Raw genomic sequence first — 22279 nt, 5'->3', positions numbered from 1 at the left:
TGAAATTCATCAAGGGGTATTTAAAAAAACAGAATGTTAATATAATAATAATAATAATAATAATAACCAGAATGTTTAATGAGCTACTCAGCAACTACCATGACAAAAAAGGTCTAAATTTATCCCCATTGTGGAGAAAAATAATGAGAGTCTTCTGCACATACATATGCTTAAACCAACCAAGCAACCAACTGTCCTTCCTTCTTTTCCTTCCTTCCTGCCTTCCTTCCTGTTTGTTTGAGACAGTGTCTTACTTTGCAACCCTGGCTATCCTGGAATTCATTATGTAGACCAGGTTGGTCTATATCTCGCAGAGCTCTGCCAGCCTCTGTCTCCTGAGTATTGGTGTTAAAGGCCTGGACCACCATGCTTAGCCATAGCTGATATTGATATTAAAATGCCTTTTAACTGGGGTTTTAGACTTGCTGTTAGTCATGTCAATTCTTTTATTCTTAATGTTATTTTTTAGATAATTATTTTAAAAGCCCACCACCTCCTACACTGGCCAGCAGTATTCTATTAATCAAGTATAACACCTTTATTAATTCAATTTCAATATTCTTGATAAAATTCTTACCTTCAAAACAAGTAAAATGATTTTAATGAGTACTTTGTAGATTCATTATCAGGGAAAACAGTACCTAATTTCTAATTTATCATATTAAAACTGAAAAAATGTTAAGTTTATGAATTCTCTGGAGTCTGACATTTAGGTTTCTGGACATTTAAAGGATATTTAAAGTCTAAAACAAATGTTCTTTCATCCTCTTGCCTACTTTTAAACTTTAGTCACAATTTTACTCTTAAATAAATGAATAAAATGGTAAATAAAGATATTTTACCATTAGCTGATATGTTTAAAAAAACAAACAATAACATCAACAATAACAAAAATCTGTCAGGTATAAGTTGTCATATCTGTTGCACAGTTATCTATCAGGTAACCAAAGACACAAAGCTTGACCTAAAAAAGACCAAGATGGCTGTAGATTATCCAGAGAAGCGGCCATCTCAGAACCAAGGCAGACTTGTCTTAAAATGTCATTAAAACTATAAAATTCAAACTGCAGAGAATAGAAACGTAATTTCTCATTGTGCACAAGGCCATGATAACCTGCGTGTTTGCGGTATCTTCCTTAGCAACAGAGGCATACTATGGTGTCGCCTTGTAGCTCCTCACCTTCTAAATCCTCTTCTGGGTTACACTACTAACTGCACTTTGGCCCTGTAAAAGCAACAGTGATTTATCTTAGGCAGCATACTGTTAGCACTGCTCATCAGACACAAGGGCAGAGGTGTGCCAACTTCAATAGTGGATCCACTATACCATGAAGAGAGCAGTCATTCAAACAAAAAAGGTTTAGAAAGGCAAACACAAAACCACCACCTCCCTGATGGGCCTTGAATTCCACATATAGCACATGATAAGATGCTTACTCGATCAAGTCAGATTCCATACTCGGGTTCTGGAAGTATCAAAAATAAAAAGGGGAAGGAGAAAGCTGGCCTGCTTTCCCGAGGGAGGGAAGGAATCCATTCCATGGGAGACCGGTGCCAACGGTAGGTAATGGGATACACTTCCCCATCTCTCAAGCAATGAGAGATTCTGCAGAGCAGGAGTCCAAGGCAAACACCGGGGTGCAGAGGGAACTCAGCTAAAGCCTTGATGTTTCTTCATCCGAGACAGGGGTCAGGAGGTGGCACACCAGGAATGAGGGGCGTCTTTCTCAAGATTTGTTTTGGATGTTTTGAATTTCAATAGGGCAAAGTCTAAGACGATCTTACTCTTGTTTTTAGGTCACATCTTTGTGGGAATTAACTTCAGTAAAACTCTCCTTTGTCTAAAAATACATATTTGGATACGGTGGGAAGTCTCAGAGCATTTGTACATTAGTGTTAAACAATAATTCTTTGTTTCAGAGGCTGATTACAGAGAAGAGTGTCACTGACTACCTCTGTAATTATTAGAACACTTCGGCACTCCGATGTATTCTATACCAAAGGTCCAAGTTGCCACCTTTATCAACTTGATATCTATTGTGGAATTTTAATATTTATTATCTCAAATTCACAACTTTTCTTCCATGATTTGAATTTATAAACCAAGTGGATAGTTGTTCTAGTACTTTTTTTTTTTTAATGTGGCAGGCATTAAGATAGGGTTTCTCAGGGTAGCCTTGTCTGTCTCGGATCTCACTCTCTAGACTAGGCTGGCCTTGAACTCAGAAATCCATAGGCTTCTGCCTTCTGGTATTAAAGGCAAGCGCCACCACTGCTGGGTCTGATTCTTTTAAAAAAAAATCATAAAGAATACTGATAACAAGAAATCAAGGAATTGTAGGTTCTGGTCCTGATCTAAATACATTGTGAATGTGACTTATATCAAGAAATCCAACTTCTCTGGCAACTGACATTTATATTCCTGTAGGAAGACCAACAAAGTCAACCTCATGGGATAGCCATTCCAATCGATGCCCTATGCCACTAATGACATGACAACAAGATGAAGGAGATATCAAGAAGCCAGGGGAAGGGGGAAGGAATAGAGACAGTAGGTGAAGAGGAACACTCTACAATGCTCACGCAAGCAACATGACATGAGTTACGTGCGTTCTTTAATTCGTTTTCTCAAAACTGAAGATCCACCACACATACACATTCGTGTATTTTATATGGCTTGTGTGACATATCTGAGACACCTATAAAATCTGCCACTGCCTAAGAAATAGACAATGCTCACATTGCTTAATTCTAATCGAAGCTTGTTGGCAAAGCAAGAGACAGGTATGCTCTGCCGGTCAACTGACAGTCTATTTCCAATGGGAAAAGGCCAGGGACTTATAAGACGAGAAACACAATATAAGATTCAAACAGGCCAAATGCCTCCTGGGAGTATCTAATGATCATCTAGTCTATTAGCAGTCAGGAGCAGTTAGAGTCAGTGTGTGCTGATTTATATCAGATGCTGCTCCAGACCTGGGAAATTTCCTAAACATGTCACAAGTGGCCTGCCTCCTTGAATTATGTACTTCAACTTCAAAGGAGCTCAGGATCTATTCAGAAGATAAAAGAGAAATCTGGTCCTTGCCGAGGGCAGAGGCAGCAGGGAATTCAGTCCTCCCCATTTTCTCACAGGATTTCCTGGCCGATTTTGAGGCACCTCTCCACTTTCTCTTACCCCTGTCTGACCTGGATGTATATTTCCACAAATCTCAACCAGTGAAATCATTCTCCAACCGTTGGGAAAAGCCTAGGGCAGGTCACTAACTGCTGTTTGCTACATACACTAGGACTAAACGGCAAACTAGTGAGACCATCCCTGAATGATATCATGAGGTTTATCACAATGAAAACTAAGATTTTTGATCATTCCTGTGTGCCCACAGTGTAAAATCTGGCTTCTGGCTAACGCTTTATGGCATGAGGTCTGAATTCAGTATCTGACCATTGTTCATTTTATATTCTCTTATTAAATCTTGACTTCTCAACCATGCAGTAAGGAGCTGAAAGCCTAGTGATGGATTAAAGGAACAAGGACGGTAAGGAAATGCACAGACCATCACTTAGTTAAGCATCTGGTACAACACTGTCATCATTGTTCACTCATTGAATAGGAAACACAGGTGAGATCTTCATTCTAATGCCCCGTGTTTTCTGTTGATGGCTCAAATTACGTGCACAAATAAGCAGAAACCAGCACGTTCTTTAAAGAACATATAAAAATACGAGAGGGAGGTGCACTTGAGCGCAAAGGCCCTTGAAGGCTAGAAGAGGAGGTCAGATCTCCTGGAGCTAAGACCTACAAGCAATTGTGGGTCACCTGACTTGGGTACCAGGGACTGAAATCAGATTCTTCAGAAGAGCAGCAAGAACTGGTAACTGCAGGACCACTCCACCAGCTTCCAGCATGCTCTTATGGAATCCACTGCCAAACCAATACTAAACTAGTCCCTCGAGCCTCCTGTACTTTATATTTATTCTCAAGGTTTTGATTGCAGCCCTTGCAGCTAAAGTGTTGGAATTCAAGCTCAACTCCTTGTACCTGGGAGGGGAACAGAGACTCTCTAAAAAAGATTCCTTTTACACTTTATACAAAATCATCAATATCTGTCTACAGCTTCCATATAAAGATCTGCATTCTTGCTACCTTCTTATTAATCAATAACGATGGGAAATGTTCAGGTGGAATATGTGGCATCCAACAGGGCTACCTATGCCAGGCTTGTTCATGTGAAATGCCAGCAAGGAGGCATGGCAAGACTGAAAATGGCTTAAGATGGCTTTCCCAAGAGACGAAAAGGACTTAGTATTTTAAGATAAAAGCGAAAGTAAAGTTTGTAGGCCTTTGTGAACACACGGTTTCCTCCAATTTGGTCTGAAAATCAAACAATCCAGCAAACACACTTCCTGACAATTCTAAAGTATAGGAACAAAAGGGTGTAGCAAGCAAGTACACTTCCTGACCATTCTCAACTGTAGAAACAAGGGGTGCCCTGGGAAAGGGCTTTGTGCGGAATTAGTGAGAGTGTGGAAACCTCGCATTATAGCCTTTCTGTGAAATCCTGTGAAGAAATTTCAAGGTCTGCTATTTATATCATTGGCCAATGTAAATGAGAATCCCTTGCAAGACTCTGGGGTTTCACCAGCAGAAACTTTTCACTCAGTAGACTCAGGACTGGCCAGGGGATGAGAGGCTATTCTGAGGCAGGGAGCTAAGAAATGCTATTCTTTTATTAAAAGAATATGGGGCAGTACCTACAATATCCAAAACACAGTAAAATACAGTCATGTGGTATTCATGGGGTGGAGGGGAAAGGTCTTTCATGCATTGTTGACACTGAAATCTCAAGTCTCATAGAAAATTAGCACTTCCCTATAAACTACATACACATTCTTACATACTTTAACCCATCTCCCCCAGGCATGGAATACACATTAGTAGTAGAATGCTCGCCTAATCTTTATGAAGTACTATGTTCATTCTCAAGCACCACAATAAATAATAAAGGAGCAAATAAATCACCTCCCATTACTTACAATAGCTAATGAAATTTAAACGCTACCTAAGGACAGACACAGGATTGTTTAGAGATTGTTCTTCCATTATTTTCTACCCATGTTTGGATGACTCTGTAGACACGCAGCCCACAGATATGGAACCAACCATACACTGGCAGCAACATGCTGCAGGAACCGTGCATGCGTGATTAGGACCTAAGTAAAGCAACCTCCCATCAGCGCCAGCTATGGGGCTGGCTGGCCGGCTCACCTAAGCAGCGGTACGGAATCACGATGTGAGTGTGCGTCTTGCATTGCTTGCGACCCCGCTTGCACCAATTCTGGATGGTCACTGGCTGGTTGGCTTCCACCACATTTGTGATCTGCAGTTCAGGGTAGACCTGGGGAACACAGGACAAGAGGAAATCATTACTCTTGGCAAAGCCTGACGCACAGATGAGCATGTCGAACCTTCACTGTCTTTCCAAGGTCTTGTTATTCCCTGAGAGCCAAGATGCTCTGCTTCTGGCCAAGCACGGACATTGGTACAAAGGAAAATGTCTGAGTGGCCATACCTAGTATTCTACTTGAAGGTGCCTTACATTGAGCTGCTCGTTCAGATACTGTCCAGTGGAGTTAAACTAGAAACATGGGAAAGCAGAGGCTCTTGAACGCACGAGGTCATTTTCTATGCAAAATAAACAACTACTGAAGACCACAGCTTGTAGTATTTGAAAGAAACCCTGGGGTCGATATACTTAAGGATGTCATCTCTACTTATATTCAACCCACTGCTGTCTGACAAATACTTTATGCACAGAGCACGGCACAAAAATCAGCTTCTGTCCTCAAAATAGTTTACACAAAAACATTTTATTAAGAGCATCTTCAAGAGAGCCATTTAAAGGACAGCTCTCAGGAATCCTCCTCCTTCAGTAATAAACTACTTGTCTCCATCTGTGACGCCCGCTCTTCATGAACCATGCTGATGGTTGATCACCTAGAATGAAATGTCAAACTCAATCAGCCAAAATGTATTTGTGAAATATCAAACCACTTCTATGTAATAATAACGGACAGAGTCTTGAAAGAATAGAAATACAAAAGATGTTTCTAAAGTGAGCCATTTTGCCACATAAATAACCCGAGAAATAGCTTGCTAAAGATTTTAAGGAAGCAGATGGCTCTAACTGGAGGTGTTGAATCAGGAGGTGAAGGTGAGAATGTGAAGGGAATTGGACACAGTCAAAAGGTTATAAGACAACAGAATTCGAATTCTTGAATGGGCTAAAGTGTTTGGTGTAGACATATTTGAGAAAGTGTGCCAGGAAGGACCAATGCTTGGGAGAGTTTGGGAATTAAAATTAGGAATCTGAGAAAGTCTCAATTATTGGTAATTGCAAGGAATATAAAGATGGCCATCAGAGGGAGTAAATACCTTAAAAAAAACAAAAAAAAAAAAAAAAAAAACAAAAAAAAAAGGAAGCTAATGCCAGGAATGGATTCACACCATGGTTTTGGGAAACAGGAATACTGGAGGTATCACTGACTGCTCCAGATAATTTACAGCTTACAAAGGGGTTGTAACAGATGACAGGAAGCCAGAAGCAGAAGACTTCAAAGACTGAAGGTGTGTACCACAGGATAGTGAGGCTCAGGGACAGCTCCATCCACAGACAACAATGGTTGTCTAGAATGAAAGCACCAGAGTTCATAGACAGGCTTAAGGGTTTTGGGGGTGAGTGGCTTGGAGGTGGAAATGCAGAGGAACAGACACATACTTAGCATATGCACACACTGCTGAGAGGACCCTTGAGCCTGAGCTGGAGGACCACACCCACCTGGGAGTTGTGGATGCACAGTACTTTTTATGATTGTCAGAGTGACCCTGTCTTCATTTAATATGTTGACATCTTGTTCATTGCAATTATGCGGGGGGGGGGGGGGGGGGAGGGGGAGGCATCTTCTTGAAATATTATAAGACATTATCACTTATATCTTGGTCACCTCACCTTAGTTTGTGTACAAAAGAAAGAAAGAAGGAAGGAAGGAAAGAAAGAGAGAAGAGAAAGAAAGTAAGTAAGAAAGAAAGAAAGAAAGAAAGAAAGAAGAAAGAAAGGAAGGAAGAAAGAAAGAAAGAAAGATGAAACTGGATGTTGATAGGCCTGGAGAGATGACTCAGGCTCGAAGCAGTTATGGTTCTTACAGAGGACCTGCTTGTGATTACCAGCGCCTTCATGGTGGCTAGCAACCATCCTTACTTAACTCCAGTTTCACGAGATCCAGAAGCTTCTTGGGACCTCTGTGGGCACCAGACACATACATGCACCACACATGGTGCATCTACATATAGACAAAACATTCTCACACATAAAATAAAATAAATCTTACAAAAGTTAAACGGAGGTGACTCTTGAAGAATTAAACAGACACTCAAAGTTGGTCTCCATACTTGTCCACAACCCTGTATATATAACCCTGTATGCATAACCTTGTACACACACATACACACACACACACACACACACAGAGAGAGAGAGGGGGGGGGAGGGAGGGAGAGAGAGGGAGAAAGAGAGAGAGAGAGCGAGCACAGACAGGGGCTCTTTAGGTTTTAGGAGAGGTAAACAGAGCACAAAGACCTAATAATCAGACAATGAAATTAATTACTACTGTTTCCATATGTCCAGACACAAAGAAGCTACAACAGCAAGAGCAAGACCTGAGACTGTGAGTGACAAAGGCACGCCAGCGCAGGTTCATGACTTGTCACTCTGGGCCACTCTAGTATGGTGTCTTGATGATGGGAGAAATCTACAGCACCTCTCTGCCATTCTTCATGCTTTTTTGGTAAATGTATGTTTGATAATTTTTTTAAAAATTTTTTTGTGTTTTTGTGTGTGTGTGTGTGTGTGTGTGTGTGTGTTTCCGAGACAGGGTTTCTTTGTATAGCCCTGGCTGTCCTGGAACTCACTTTGTAGACCATGCTGGCCTCGAACTCAGAAATCCGCCTGCCTCTGGCTCCCAAGTGCTGGGATTAAAGGCGCGCACCACCACTGCCCAGCCAATTTTTTTTTTAAAAAAAGAACTTTATACTCAAATAATAAAACATAGGTATCAGTCAGAGTAATCACGTGGCTAAACAAATACACAAGTACATAAGTCAGGGACAGCGAGATGGCCCAGCTGATGAAGGGACCTGCTGGCCTGAGTTCAATCCTTGGCATTCACCTGGTGGCACCTGTGATGCATTCAGGCGCGTGCCCAAACAACAGAACATAAAAATGTAGTTAAGTTTCGTCTGTAAGGCAGAACACCGTTCTTCCAGCAGGTTAGCTGCAAAGGGCACAGCTATCTTGGCTCCATTTGATTTTGTGCTGAAGTATCTTGAACACCCCAGTGCAAGCATTTAAGGCCTAGGCAATGCTCCCCTTGAAAATGCCACTAGAGATTTAAGAGCCCCATAGCATTATTGTCTATAATGAAAGGCGGGTAGCTTTGTGTACAGATACATAATTCTCCCACCTTTTCTTGTTTATTAGACCACAAATGAACAACACTTGTGAGTCATAAACTCGATGACGGCATGAGAGTTCGCCCTGGGGGATATGACTTTATGTGCAGTAAAAGTGTGAGTTACTGCATCTTTCTGAAGGGAGCCCAGCTGGCACTTTAGAAACGCTGCCACCACCGAGAAGCTTCTCAGCCATCAGTTTTCTGTAAACTCCTATAATGCAGTCACACCACAGTTCCATCCTTTCCACTACAACCAACGCATTGTGTTTACAAATGGACCAGTAGGAGAAGGGACCTCTTTACCTCCATTGCTCCCACACCATCACCAGATTCCTAGGATCATGTCTGGCGCAGCGGACCAGTAAATCATCCAGCACCCAGTGTCTGTGCAGAAAAGATGGCAAACTGGCAAACCAACCCTTTGAACATGTGGCTCTCCCTTGAGATTACCAGAGCGTTGAATGGTGATCAGCAAGACAATTAATTTCCGATTCCATCCACAAAAATCTAGGACACGCATGTGACTCCCCGGGCTTCTCTACCCCCATCCATTCTGACAGCAGTGTTCATGTGCAGAAAGATGAGAGACTGTAAAACCAGAACTGCATAAAGCCTGAGCAGTTTGTCCAATTTCCCTGATCCGTCACGTGGATGCAGTAACTTCAATCTAACTCTGTCACTTTTACTCAGAGATGAAGAATTATTAATTTGGGATCCCCAAAGAGAATAATATTTTGCCATTCTAAACAGCAGGAAGTTTATTTAAAGGGGAAAAGTTTTTTTTTTTTTTTAAGTTAAAGCAGTAACAAATTTCCTTTTGAAGTAATGAATAACCAGCTAGGTGATGCGATGACTTTACACAGGAGCAAACCTTGACAAAGCAATGCCAGACAAACACACACACAATGAAACACCTATATTTTTAAAAATTACCAAAAAAATATGAATGCTTGTTTAAGTAGCTTGGGTAGAAGTCTATAGAGACAATGGTGCATTTTTTGTTGACAGAGGAGATCACACAACGCAGTCTTAGTCAAGAATAAAAATTGAGTTATCTGGGTGTGGTGGTACACATCTTACATTCAGCACGTGAGGGGTAGAGGCAGGAGGATCTCTATGAGTTTGAGGCTAGCCAGGTTTACACAGCCAACTAGTTTTAGGACTACCAGGAATACATAGGAAGACTTGTCTCAAAAAAGCAAAACAAAACAAAATTAAATGAATTACAATATCAAAGTGACCTTGTAACAATACTAAACTTTCCATCATATTTAATCACAAGAAACAGGACATTTAATATTTTCTTGTGGTATAGCAAAATTTAACAAAGGAAATAAAGATGCCATGGGTTTTGTGTATGCTGTGTTTATGTATGTATGTATGTATGTATGTATGTATGTATGTATGTATTATGTATGTATTATGTGCACAGGTGCAGTCCTGTATATTAATGCTGGCATATGCCAGCCTTGGCACATGCAGTTTCTCTAATTTCCCTGATCTGTAACATGGGTGCAGTAACTCAAATCTGACTCAGTCACTTTTAATCAGAGATGAAGAATTATTAACGTGGAATCGCCAAAGAGAATAATATTTTGACATCCTAAACAGCAGGAAGTTGTTAGAGGTTAAAGAATGACTTTGGGTGTGAGTCCTCAATTTCCACATACATTAATTTCCGACATACATGTAATTTGCATGTGGGACAACTGTCACTGATGTACCAGAATGCTAGTATAACAGACATGAAAAATCTTTATTTGCTGTCATTTCTTTTCTACAATATTTTGTGTATGTGGCTGCTTTCTTGATTAAAATAGGGGACTTGACAGGTGCCGGTAAAGATGTCTCAGCAGTTAAGAGCACTTTCATCTTACAGGAAGACCCAGGCTCAGTTCCCAGGATCAACATGGTAGCTGGAAACCACCTGTAGCTCCAGTTCTGGGGACCCAATGCCCTCCTCTGCTGTGAAGTCACTGAATACACACAGGGTACACACCTATCTGCAGACAAAACTCCATATGCAAAATCAAATATTTTTAATTTATTTTTAAATGTAAGTCTTCTAGAGACAACACTTGCAGATGCTTAAAGCAAGGCCTGTGTCCCCTACTCAAAAAATTGACTATGCCCAGTACCTACTGATGTTCTTAAGGTACAGAGCACTCACTGTATAAACAGGCTCAATGTGTTCAAAGCACTCTGTCAGCTACAATCCTTTCCATGGCCCTGAACATACCCTCCTGCCCTGGCCAGTCTAACACAATGTGAATGCTCTACAGTAATAATCACGGCGTGCCTGGTGGACCTGATAGGTGCACACCCACTAGTGCCACATCCCCGCTGTATGCACACTTTCCTGCAGGGCAGGAAACATGATTCTGCTCAGCCCGGCCTCTCTATGATGTTTCATTCACTACCACTGACTTTAAGGCTTTAGAGCGGCTGTGCACTATGCATGTGCACTGTGCCCTTCCCCAGCCTTGAGCAGGCTAAATAGACCTGAGTGTTTGCCACGGTTGTACCTTAATGACCCAGGTAGAGTCATTCTAAGCAGAGTTCTTCTAAGCAGAGGTAGCAGAGGTAGTAAATTATTCTTCTAATAGTGTCTTCGTCTGAAATAAACTAACACATGATACATAGCTGAAGACGGAAGGTGGGAGAATTGAAACCAAGGCTTTTTTTTAAAGGCCCATTCACCTGGTCATAGTCATGCCATATTATTAAAGAGTTAAGTATCAGTCTACAAAATTATTTTTAAAAAGAGAATTGAAAAAAAAAATCCCAAAATACCAAAAGCCAGACAAATGGTCATGTAGAAATCATCTTGGGTTCCACAGTAAGAGGTGGTATTGGTAGCCTCATGGGTGTTGGGTCCCAGCACTTGGGAGGCCGAGGCAGGTGGATATCTGAGTTCAAGGCTATCCTGGTCTACAGAGTGAGTACCAGGACAGCCAGAGCTACACAGGGAAACCCTGTCTCGGAAAAACAAAACCAACAAACAAAAAAACCAAAAAGCATGGTATCAGTAGTCAGTGTTTTTATTCTCAGCGGTAATATCTTAAAGGATGCTTCTATATACTTTTTTTAATGTTAGGAATTATTAAGTCTGTACACCAGAACCCTATGTGTAACCTGTGATGCTTCCTTCCAGACATTTAGTTTACAGGTAGGCAAATGGAGCAACGCCGTCCACTGTGACTAGAAGAACTGATGTGGTCCCTGAGGTTGAACTGTACAAAGAGCACACTCAAGAAGGAAATAGAACCATAGGATAACAAAGGCTTCCCCGATGGCAGACATCACTGCAAACATTTCCTGGGCAGCATGCCACAGGGTATTGACCACGAACGTAGTAGGTGCCTTTTCTAAGCACACGGAGGCCATATTAACAGCATGCTTTCAGCTGCTTAAACTTGGGTGTGTGTGAGCAGAAACGGGGTGTGAGGAAGAGAACACATTTCTGCTTCTAGATTTAAGTGAAACACTTTAAAGTTTCTGAAACCTGATGATAAATTGCATCTTAAATTGTTTTCCGCATCAATTCTGCTAATGAGAGGGGATATAGAAAATAGAACATCTAATTTAGTTGAGAAAGAGAAATGGAAGCCGAAAAGCGGCCTCCGCTTGCGACTTAATGAGGTGCTGAGAGGCACAGGCAGCTGATGAAACTGTCTGCAATGTCAGGGAGGGGAGCAGAGTGGGCCTGTTCTCACAAGGATGCCTTACTCGAGGCAGAAGGCAAAACGCTGCGAGGCAAGAGTGTGTTTCCCAACCATTTGGCCCAATTCTGCATCTGACACTGCATATTAATATGTGTTCTATCTTCACATTCACACTCGGTGCGGGAAGACGCGAAGGAGCCTGGCTTGGCTGACGAGTCCTTCGTTGCCTTTCCAAAGTGCTCATGGTAGAAAAGCAAGCAGGGGTTGCCAAACGTGTACAGCACGACGCAGATGTGAAAACAAAGAGATGTGTACACACACTGCCTCGTTCAGACATCAGTTTTCTGTCAGTTCTTATTGCTAACTTGACCCAACCAAGAGTCACTGGAGAAGAGGGAGGCTCGCTGGAGGGATTGCCCAGGCCCGCCTGACTGGCCTATGGTCATATCTGTGGGGAGCCATCTTGAATGTTGATTGATGTGGGTGTTGTAACCCCAGGTAGGAAAGATGTCCTGGGTTGAATAAGAAAGTCAACTGAGCACCAGCCACGGGAAGCAAGCCGGAAACTACGATACACCATGGTTTCTGCTTCAGCTCCTACTGAAGTTCCTGCCCTGACTTCCCTCAGTGATGGAGTCTGACCTGGAATTGGGGAGTCTTAAAAGGTCGCAGAAGAAGGAATGAGCCAAAATGGAGTTCGATGTTATGTTATCAAAAGGTTAGAATATTTGGGTTAAAGCTTTTATCATAACCAGTTGGCTCTGAAATGACTATATTGGCATCTTGTAACTGTGATTTTAAATATACATAAATCTAATTGGCTAACTAATCAAGCTTTAAGAGTCACGTTTCTACCAGGTATTTGAGGTGAGAGGTAGCAGACTGTGGGATGTGTGGACCAGCGAGCGAGATGAACTCACGGGATCCTGCCGGAGATATGGCCAGGCCATCAGTACTGCCGGGGAACAGGGAATCACACGGAGTGGGACCCCACTGGTGTTGCACCATGGCGGCGGGGCAGGAGAGTTGGCAGGTGGGTCTTTTTTTTTCACACAACAGGATCTTCCACTAAAGATGTGCCTCTGTCCGTCTGTCATGCTGGCCTGTAGGCACATCTGTGGGTATTTTCTTTACTGTTAATTGATACAGGAGGGGCAGTACCATCCTTAGGCAGGTGGGTCTGGGCTAGATAGATAGCTGAACATGAGCCTAGAGCAATCCAGCCAAGAACCAGTACTTCTCCACGGCCCAGATCTGCCTCAGTTCCTGCCTCTAGTTTCTTGCCTTCCATTCCTCCTCTCTTAGTTTCCCTCACAGATGGACTGTAACCTGTAAACTGAAATAAACCCTTTATTCCGCCAAGTTTCTTTTGGTCATTGTTTTAGCACAGTGTCCGAGAGCAAACTAGGACAACCCTGAAAGATAGTCAGACTGACAGGGACAATCTGTTTTTGTTTTTTAACAATTTGATTCATATTAATGAAGAATGACAACAAAAAGAGAAATAACTCTTCCTGGGAATCCCACGTTGGGCAACACAATAAATTGTAGAATGGAAAGTTAGGGGAAAGGAAAGAACTGTGCTCAATTCACATAGTCAGCTTTTTCTCTTTGGTTTCTGCCCCGGATTACTTTGTTCAGAGGGTCTGCTGATCACAAAGTAAGCGCTCATTTAGAGGAACGAGGTTAAAGAAATCACAGACATTGTTATCGATGGAAAGAACTTAAAAATGTGTGGATCATCTAATCGTAGAGGGAATAAACAAAGCTGACTGCCTACACTTGAAACTTTCCCTATTCTCAGCAGCCTCCACAGGCCCCAACTGGATGCTCAAAGAGCTACCCCACCTTCAGGAAGCCCTGCCTAGCTAGAATCCAGTCTGCTTAAGACCAGAGGGGGACACAGGAGGACCAAGGCTGTATATGATTTCTCAGCAACTGGCTTTTATAGTGTCTGCCTGTCCCAGTTACGAAGCAAGGACGCACTCTAAGACTGGACAGGCACTGCTTGTAGAATCTCGGCACTTCAGGTATTGTATCATGGGATCATTGACAGAATTCAGAGGTATCATACTAACACATCCCTTGGCTTCTGCCTCTCAAGATCCACATCCCGCGTCACCACATCACCATCAAGACCCTCTCTGCTACCTCCCACTGCCTATATTTACCAGCTTTCATTCTCAATCTGAAGGAACAGAGAGTGTTTGCACCCCTTGTAAGCCAGGAAAGGCATCACCTGAAACAAAACCCTATCCTTGGTGGTCTTTGGCCAAACTGCCCAGGTTTGCCAGGCTTAAAAGTAAAGAAATAAAGTCTTGAGATATAGAACTGAACACACCCTGAAGCCTTTGGTGTAAATAAAATAATATTTTTTTTTTAAAAAAAAAAACCTCATTTCACCTGAAAGTCATGCAATGAAACCTAACAAGTCTCATTTTTTTGTCCCTAGTTTTTAATGTTTTCTGAGAAGACATCATCCCAAAGCCTTGAGTGTGTCCATCCATTGTACGTGGCACTGATGCATTAAGAGCTCTCACAGAAGTTTCTAGAGTACAATGAATATATTCTCCTCCATAGCATCCCCTACCCTACCCCACCCTATACATCCCCTTTGTGCCCCCTTGTTCCCCTAGACAGTTCGTGCTACTGTCATATTATATGGACAGACATGATCACATGTATCCGTGCAATGCGTAGGAGCCCCCAAACAGAAAATACATAACACTTGTTTCTCTGAGACGTTTTCTATTTTGACATTTCTTCAGCCATACCATTTGTTATGCACTCTTAACAGCTCATTAGAGCAAATGGTTGCTGTGATGTCGTTAAATTTATGAAGTTACATTCAAGTATTTTTTTTCTCCAATGTCAGCACTCTACTTCTAATATAGATCGTAGAAATGGCTACATTCCCCCATCAAAGAGTCACAGCCAATGTTAACTGTGTCTAGCGTGATCATCTATCGATGCATCCAAACTGAGCATTTAAAGGTACACTCTATTTTCCTCTCAACGGTTGCAGGTCTACCATAGCACTTGTATTTTTTGTTGGGTAAATAAAATAAGGGCAAATCTGCCCACTCCCATGACTCTTGTCTAACAGGTTTAAAACCATGAACAGTAGAAAGAAATGGTCCCTCAGGCAGAAACCACAGGTGCTCCTGTACAGGAGGCTCCCTTAGGATAGACAAGGATGCCCCTGCCCATCCTCCTACAGTCTCATGCTCACAAAGCCATCCACAAACATTACCAAATGGCGACTAGCAATCTTCCGTTTGCCAGATGAAATGCTTTGTGAATCATGACTCTAGAAATGTCACTCTTTGCAGCACCATGGGTTTCTAGTGCCTTTGCCTTTGGGACATAATGGGGTCCGAGCTGATGTGTTACAGTAAAATACCACACCCTGGACAACTCAAACAATGGAAATGTATTTTGTCACAGTTCACAAAGGTGACAAAACCAAGGGACCATAGTGCTGGTGAGGACTATTTTCTTATTACATCCTTACATGACCACCTTGTATGAGAAAGTAAAGAGAGCTGGCTCTCTGCTGTTTCTGTAAGGGCATCACTACCACCCAGTGGGCTGGCTCTGTCCTCATGATGTCATCAATACTAGTCATCTCTGAAAGACTGTGCCTCCAAAACCTATGCAAAGAGAGTTGGCCTAACCTATAAACTTTGGGAACACAGAACTGTTTAGTTGGTTAACAGTACTCAAGATGTACTTGATAAGGAACTGAAGGAAAACTCTACATGGAGCTAATAAAAAGCAATAAATAAATAAATAAATAAATAAATAAATAAATAAATAAATACAAAAGAGCAGCATGTACTTCAACAATGACTGGGTAGAAGAAAAATTACTATGACTAGTAACAGATGGAAATATATAGGCACCAAGCTTTTGGAAGACTGGGTAAACACGTGGCTAAATCAAACATGCAAATTAGGCCATACAGTCAAAACTATTTTCTCAATCAAACTTCCTAAGTCCTTATGTGTACCTAGGAGTAGAGGTGAAATATTTAACTATTACTGTTTCTCCTAAGTCTTTCCCTTGACCAAGGATAGCACCAAAGGAACCCAAGGGAAGAAATGCCACTGTTATAGACTTCCAAAGCAAGTCAACAACCGGGAAGGTAGGCAATGGGGGTGAGAGAGGTCAGAGGACGTGAGCCAACTAACTCCCTACCAAAGAGTCAATATGAAGACAGCACCCTGGGCCAGGCACCAGCAGACAGTTAAAGACATTTTTTACAGATATATTAAGCTGGAAAGTTTAACTGGCTAGCAAAAGGTCAAAATGAGGTTATAGTCATGAGTGTAGCTCTTCCTGTCTGTCCTAAGCTCAGACAGCTGCCTCCCTGACTCAGCAGACTGCTTCTAAAACATCTGTGTTTTAGTCTTGAGAGGTTAGAGTCCATGCACAAAACAAATTCACCATTATTAGGAGACAAAAAAACTGCTAACTGTTTAGTCTTGTTACTGGTAATGAGTAGGGATTGTTTCTATGTATGTGTGTGTGTGTGTGTGTGTGTGTGTGCTTGCACATGTGTGTGCTCATGTGTATGGTGGCCATAGGACAACTTTGAGTGTCATTCATCATGTGCCATCCATCTTCTTATTTTTTCCCCTTGTGAAGAGTTTCTCATTCGTCTAGAATGCTCCAAGTAAGACAGGTTGACCAGATGTCTGGTTCTGGCTTCCCAACACTAGGTGCTCCACACCTACCTTTTTCTGCAATGAGTTCTAGGGGTGGAACTCTGGTCTCAGGTTTGCAAGGCAAACACTTTACCTTATCAAGCCATCTCCCCAGGCCTTTGCAAAACTCTTTAAAAGAAGTTGTGCAATGAGAGACGGCAAAAAAGAAGACCACCTTTATGGTAATAAGCAAAATCATTGCAAATGACCAATTAAGGCAAAAGTCACCAAAATAATAATAATAATAATAATAATAATAATAATAATAGCAATAACCCAATTAGTAACACAGGAATTAGAATGTGGCTGAAAGCACTGGATCTACACAAGTCCTGTTGAAAAGAAAGCTCTGACGTTGGAATTACTGCAACAGAACAGACTTTAATATTCTAACTTAAAAACTATAAAAGTATTATAATTTAGCAAAAATTGTTGAGTATTATTTTTCTTCTTGTTGCACGCAATGAGTCAATCAATGTCATTTAATATATAAACATAGAGTTAAAGGAGGAATAAAAGCAAAGAAATGTGTTCCAGCAAAACACACACACACAAAATTCAGATCTGTAAATGAGAGCTGTTTCTTAAAAATATCAGGATAGTTCCAATGTGGGGAGTGGCAGGGAGACCCTAAAACACTAATAAAATATCTTGTAGGCAATGTCAAACTCCATTTAAAGGCCCCAAATGGCCGTCTACACCCACTCTGCCATTTTCTCTGTGCCAGTTAAAGTCAAGACCCGACATGGCTCCCAGCCAGCTCTCCCGGCCAAAACAACTGCCCAGCTCTGTAGCCACTGTACACAGGGCCGTGGTCATTCTGTTTGACCTTGTGCATTTCTCTCCCTCTTCTGTTAGCAACCATTCTTCCATGCCTTGTGGGCTGCCAGACCACACAGCCACATGGGTAAGTACCCCCGGTGCAGGCGCCAAAACCTTATGTGGTCAACATGAAGCCACTCAGAATCCCTTCTCCCTGGAATTACCATACACAATGGCAAAAGAAGTTGGGATGCTACTCCCAGAAGCACTGGCTGCCAGCTTCTGACCTTCCTGAGCCTCCAAGAGGCACCCATCTTAGCACCGGGAGAGGAGGAGCAAACCAGGGACAAAGAATGTCATTAACAGGAAAAACAGGACTCTGTAATAGTTCTCTGTTCCAACACTCAGGGACCTCGTCCTGCTTCCTCCCTGGGTAAGCTGCCTTCACCACAGGATTTTTCCTGTATGTAGAAGAAACCCTTCTCCACACACACAAGCTGTTCCATTGCTTTTGTCTCTGGGCAATAGAACCTACCTAGCTAATCCTTTCGTGGAATAAATATCATTCTTTGCCATTTCCACAACTCACCAGACTCAGCGGAGTCTCCTTTCACCTTCAGATCTTCCGGCTCACCCTACTCCCTCTTTGGACGTCTCATGGTGTAGCCACGTATGACCTCCATCTTGTAATACTCCTGCCTCAGCCTCCCAGGTACTGGACAGCACAGCTGTGTCTAATGCAACACTTAGCTTCCTCCTATGCAGACATCTGAGTGTTATGATGGACAACTCTTCCTCCCATGATTTTGCTTCAATCTCCTTTGGCTTAAGTTGACCTCATTGAAAAGCAAGACACAAACCCACCAGCCAACCAAATAAACAGATAAATACTAAGGCAAAGATGGTTTCCTTTGCCTCCATTCACCTCAAGCTCTTTGTCTAGATCTTTTCTCAGAGTGCAATTTATCTTCACCTCTTGGTCATGTCATACTTGTAGCAATTAGACCTGTCTCGACCATCGGTCATATCCTCGTATTTGTCCAAATTAATTTCCTTGGAAAAAAAAAAAAGAAGAAAGGAAGGAAGGAAGGATGAGGGGAAAAAGACAACCATTCAGCCTAATAAAAGGCGGTATCCAGCCAGTTAATGTCAGATAGATGTGGCTGTCCAGTCCCCAAAGGAAGTAGGAGAAAGATGATTTGATTTGAGGGATACATCTGTCTGACTGGTGAGAGGGGAATGGTGATTTTGCAGGTCTGTCGGTGCAGACACTGTAAGCAATGCCATGTTTCCTATCCCATGGAAATAACCGCAGTTGATTCTTATTCGCAGCCATGCAACGGAAACGTGCTAAGAGCTTGCATCTATCTGAGTCAACCTGGGCCGGTTGGGAAAAGCTAATGCTCTTCTCTCTTTGATAAGTGCGCTGCAGATCTGCTCTCGGCACATGGTCAGTTTTCATGGAGGCCCAAGTTGACCTTGTTAAAAACTCTACTTCGGTCACTCTCACTTTTGACCATACCTATGGTCTCATCATTTTCTCTGTTTCAGCAACTAACTTAGCTTGTCTCCCGGCACATGACACAGGCCAGTTCTTGTCCTGTCCCTGGCCACTTCATAGACTCTCCTTGTTCTCCTTAAACATTGCAACTCCCCCCGGGCCATTCCCAGGCTCCTTTCCAGAAGTGTCACTAAGTGGGTAAAAGGAACAGAAAGAAGAACTTGGCCCTGAGGCTGATGCTTTGTTAAGAATAAAAAGGGATTTCAAGGCATGGCATCATCATCTCTGTCTTGGGCCTTGAGCTGTGCTCCTCTTATGTCGAGAAGTGGGTTGATGTGGAGGCCATCTTAGCATCCAGAGGCTGGTGTTTCAAAGAGGAAGACACTGGCTCTAACAACATCTCTATGCATTAAAATATTCTAGTAAAATGATTTTCTTTCTTTTAAAGATAGTAATTTACATTTACTTATTATATATCATGTGTGTTTTGTCCATATGCATGTATGTATGTATATGTATGTGTACCGCAGGTGTGCCTGCTGCCCATGCAATCCATAAGAGGGTATCCATGTCCAGGAACTAGCGTTAACCATGGTTCTAATATGTGGGTACTGGGAATTGAATCTGCACGTTTTGAGAGAGGAACAAATGCTCTAAGCTGCCGCACCACCTCTCTATCTCACTCACTGTGCTTTCAGACAACATCTCATTACATAGCTAAGGCACAGATTTACAAGTGTAAGGATCACAGGAGGGAGCCACCACACCCAGTTTGAACAATGTGATTTAAAGGCTTCAAAGAACTCAGTCCAAACCACCAACAAATTACAGAGGGGGCAGTCTCTGGGGACTCCCCAGCTCATTTCCCTCTTATTCTTCAGATGACAGGATCATGAATCGATTACAGCCCTATCACTGTGACACTGGACAAGTCAAGAGCACCGCTGAGTGGAAAGACAAACAAGTTGCCAGTGTATATTTAAGGTATTTTTTCCAGCTTCATGAAAAAAAAAATTCCCCAGAGGTCAAATCAACTTTAATCCCATGTAGTTTGACTGTAACATCCTTATGACACCCTTACTAGGTACACATAATATAGTCACTTCAAAATGAAGTTTATGTGGTACGTCTTTGTTGGTATCACATTTCTGAAACATGGCGTTTACCTCAACAGTACAGATCTAATTGGCCACATTTCAAGTGCTCAGGCTGTACAAAAAGTATGGGGACTGAACTCCATCACCAGGGCTTGGGTCCAGGTGTCTGGAATGTTCTACAGTGATATACAGAAAAGGGCGGACTCTGAAATTCCAACTTTATTTCTCCTGTTCAAAAATTCAAGCCAATGAAGGGCTTCGTTGACTTTTCCTTGTTATAGAATGCAGACCAAATTCATTAACATGGCTCACAAACCCTTGATATGTTAGCCCTTTCTTGTCCAATGGACTGCACGTAGTGACCAAAAGCAGATGAATGCTACATTAGCTGCAAAAAGAAGAAATCAGCCAAAAGGCTTTCCCCTGCTCCTCCCCCTTGGCTACCCGCAAGCAGGCAGTCTGGAGTGGAAAGAACCACTCTGTGGCTCATTCCTGCACAAACCATAGACTGAAACAGAAAATGAAGCTACCCAGGCATGATTGGGCTAAGAACAGCAGGAAGTGAGGGTTGTTTTCAGAGTCAAGGAAAATAATTTTTGTAGGACCAATACTCACAGGCTTGAAAACAGGCGGTTATTTGTGGAAAACACAGGCTTACATTGCATGATGATTCACAGGCACTAGCAACCATTCACCATAAAAAGACAGAAGTCAACATCACGGACAAAGTGTGTGTCCAGCCTTTCTACTGGCCTCTGCTGAACTCTACTGGAATAGTTGGTCACTGTTAGAGCTTTGGAATCATGGGAAACTTAAGAGTACAGACAGGTAGCTACATGAAGAGATAGCTTCCTTTTAATGTCCTTGACAACTATGGATTCCTCCTCCTCCTCCTCCTCCTCCTCCTCCTCCTCCTCCTCCTCCTCCTCCTCCTCCTCCTCCTTCTCTTCTTCTTCTTCTTCTTCTTCTTCTTCTTCTTCCTCCTCTTCCTCTTCTTCTTCCTCTTCTTCTTCTTCTTCTTCTTCCTCTTCTTCTTCCTCCTCCTCTTCCTCCTCTTCCTCCTCCCCTCTCCTCCTCTTCTTCCTTTATTATTATTATTATTTTGTTTTTGTTTTTTCAAGACAGGGTTTCTCTGTGTAGCCCTGGCTGTCCTGGAACTCACTCTGAAGACAAGGCTGGCCTCAAACTCAGAAATCCGCCTGCCTCTGCCTCCCCAGTGCTGGGATTACAGGCATGCGTCACCACCACCTGGCTGTGGATTACTTTCAAATAAGCTAGTAAGAAAGGAAAGGTAAATGGAAACTGAGCATCTCTGGTCCAAAAATACGAAACCAGAAATGTTCCAAAACCAGACACATTTGGAGAGCTGAATCTATTTGTAGGAAATTCCTATCTGATCTCATGTGACAGGCTGCAGCCCAAAAGGAGACCAAACTAAAATCACCACATAAAATGACCTTCAGGTTGTATGTGTGAAGTATACAGGAAATAGATAAGAATTTCAAGTTCACTTAGGTCCTATCTACAAAGCAGCTCAACATGACCTTTCGAATACTTCAAATTCTGTAAAATCCAAAATACTCTGAGCCCAAGCATTTCAGAAAAGGACATCTTCAATCTGTCCTCCAAGTCCCCATATGAAAACTCATAACTGGTATCCCTGACCTCAAGCAAAACTACAGAGCAATAGTGTTAAAAACTGCATGGTATTGGTACAGTGACAGGCAGGCAGATCAATGGAACAGCATTGAAGATCCAGAAATGAACCCACATACCTATGGCCACTTGATCCTCGACAAAAGGGCTGAAAACATCCAATGGAAAAAAGATAGCCTTTTCAACAAATGGTGCTGGTTCAACTGGAAGTCAGCATGCAGAAGAATGGGAATTGATCCATCTTTGTCTCCTTGTACTAAGCTCAACTCAATGGATCAAGGAACTACACATAAAGCCAGACACTCTGAAGCTAACAGAAAAGAAACTGGGGAAGACCCTTGAGGATATCGGTACAGGGGGAAAGTTTCTGAACAGATC

General features: G+C 42.3%; 1 protein-coding gene across 6 annotated transcripts in view; it reads right to left on the bottom strand.

Annotated features, from left to right (window-relative positions):
• Positions 1 to 22279, bottom strand: part of App (amyloid beta precursor protein) — a 227419-nt gene that overhangs the window by 148211 nt on the left and 56929 nt on the right. For all 6 annotated transcript variants that reach the window (XM_052158106.1, XM_052158111.1, XM_052158108.1 and 3 more), the window contains exon 3: positions 5270 to 5399. In XM_052158106.1, coding sequence (XP_052014066.1) covers positions 5270 to 5399 — 130 coding nt within the window. The remainder of the gene's footprint in view (positions 1 to 5269; positions 5400 to 22279) is intronic.

The sequence above is a fragment of the Apodemus sylvaticus genome, chromosome 15 (genome assembly GCF_947179515.1).
Source record: "Apodemus sylvaticus chromosome 15, mApoSyl1.1, whole genome shotgun sequence".
NCBI lineage: Eukaryota > Metazoa > Chordata > Mammalia > Rodentia > Muridae > Apodemus > Apodemus sylvaticus.
This window is presented reverse-complemented; position numbering and strand designations above follow the sequence as displayed.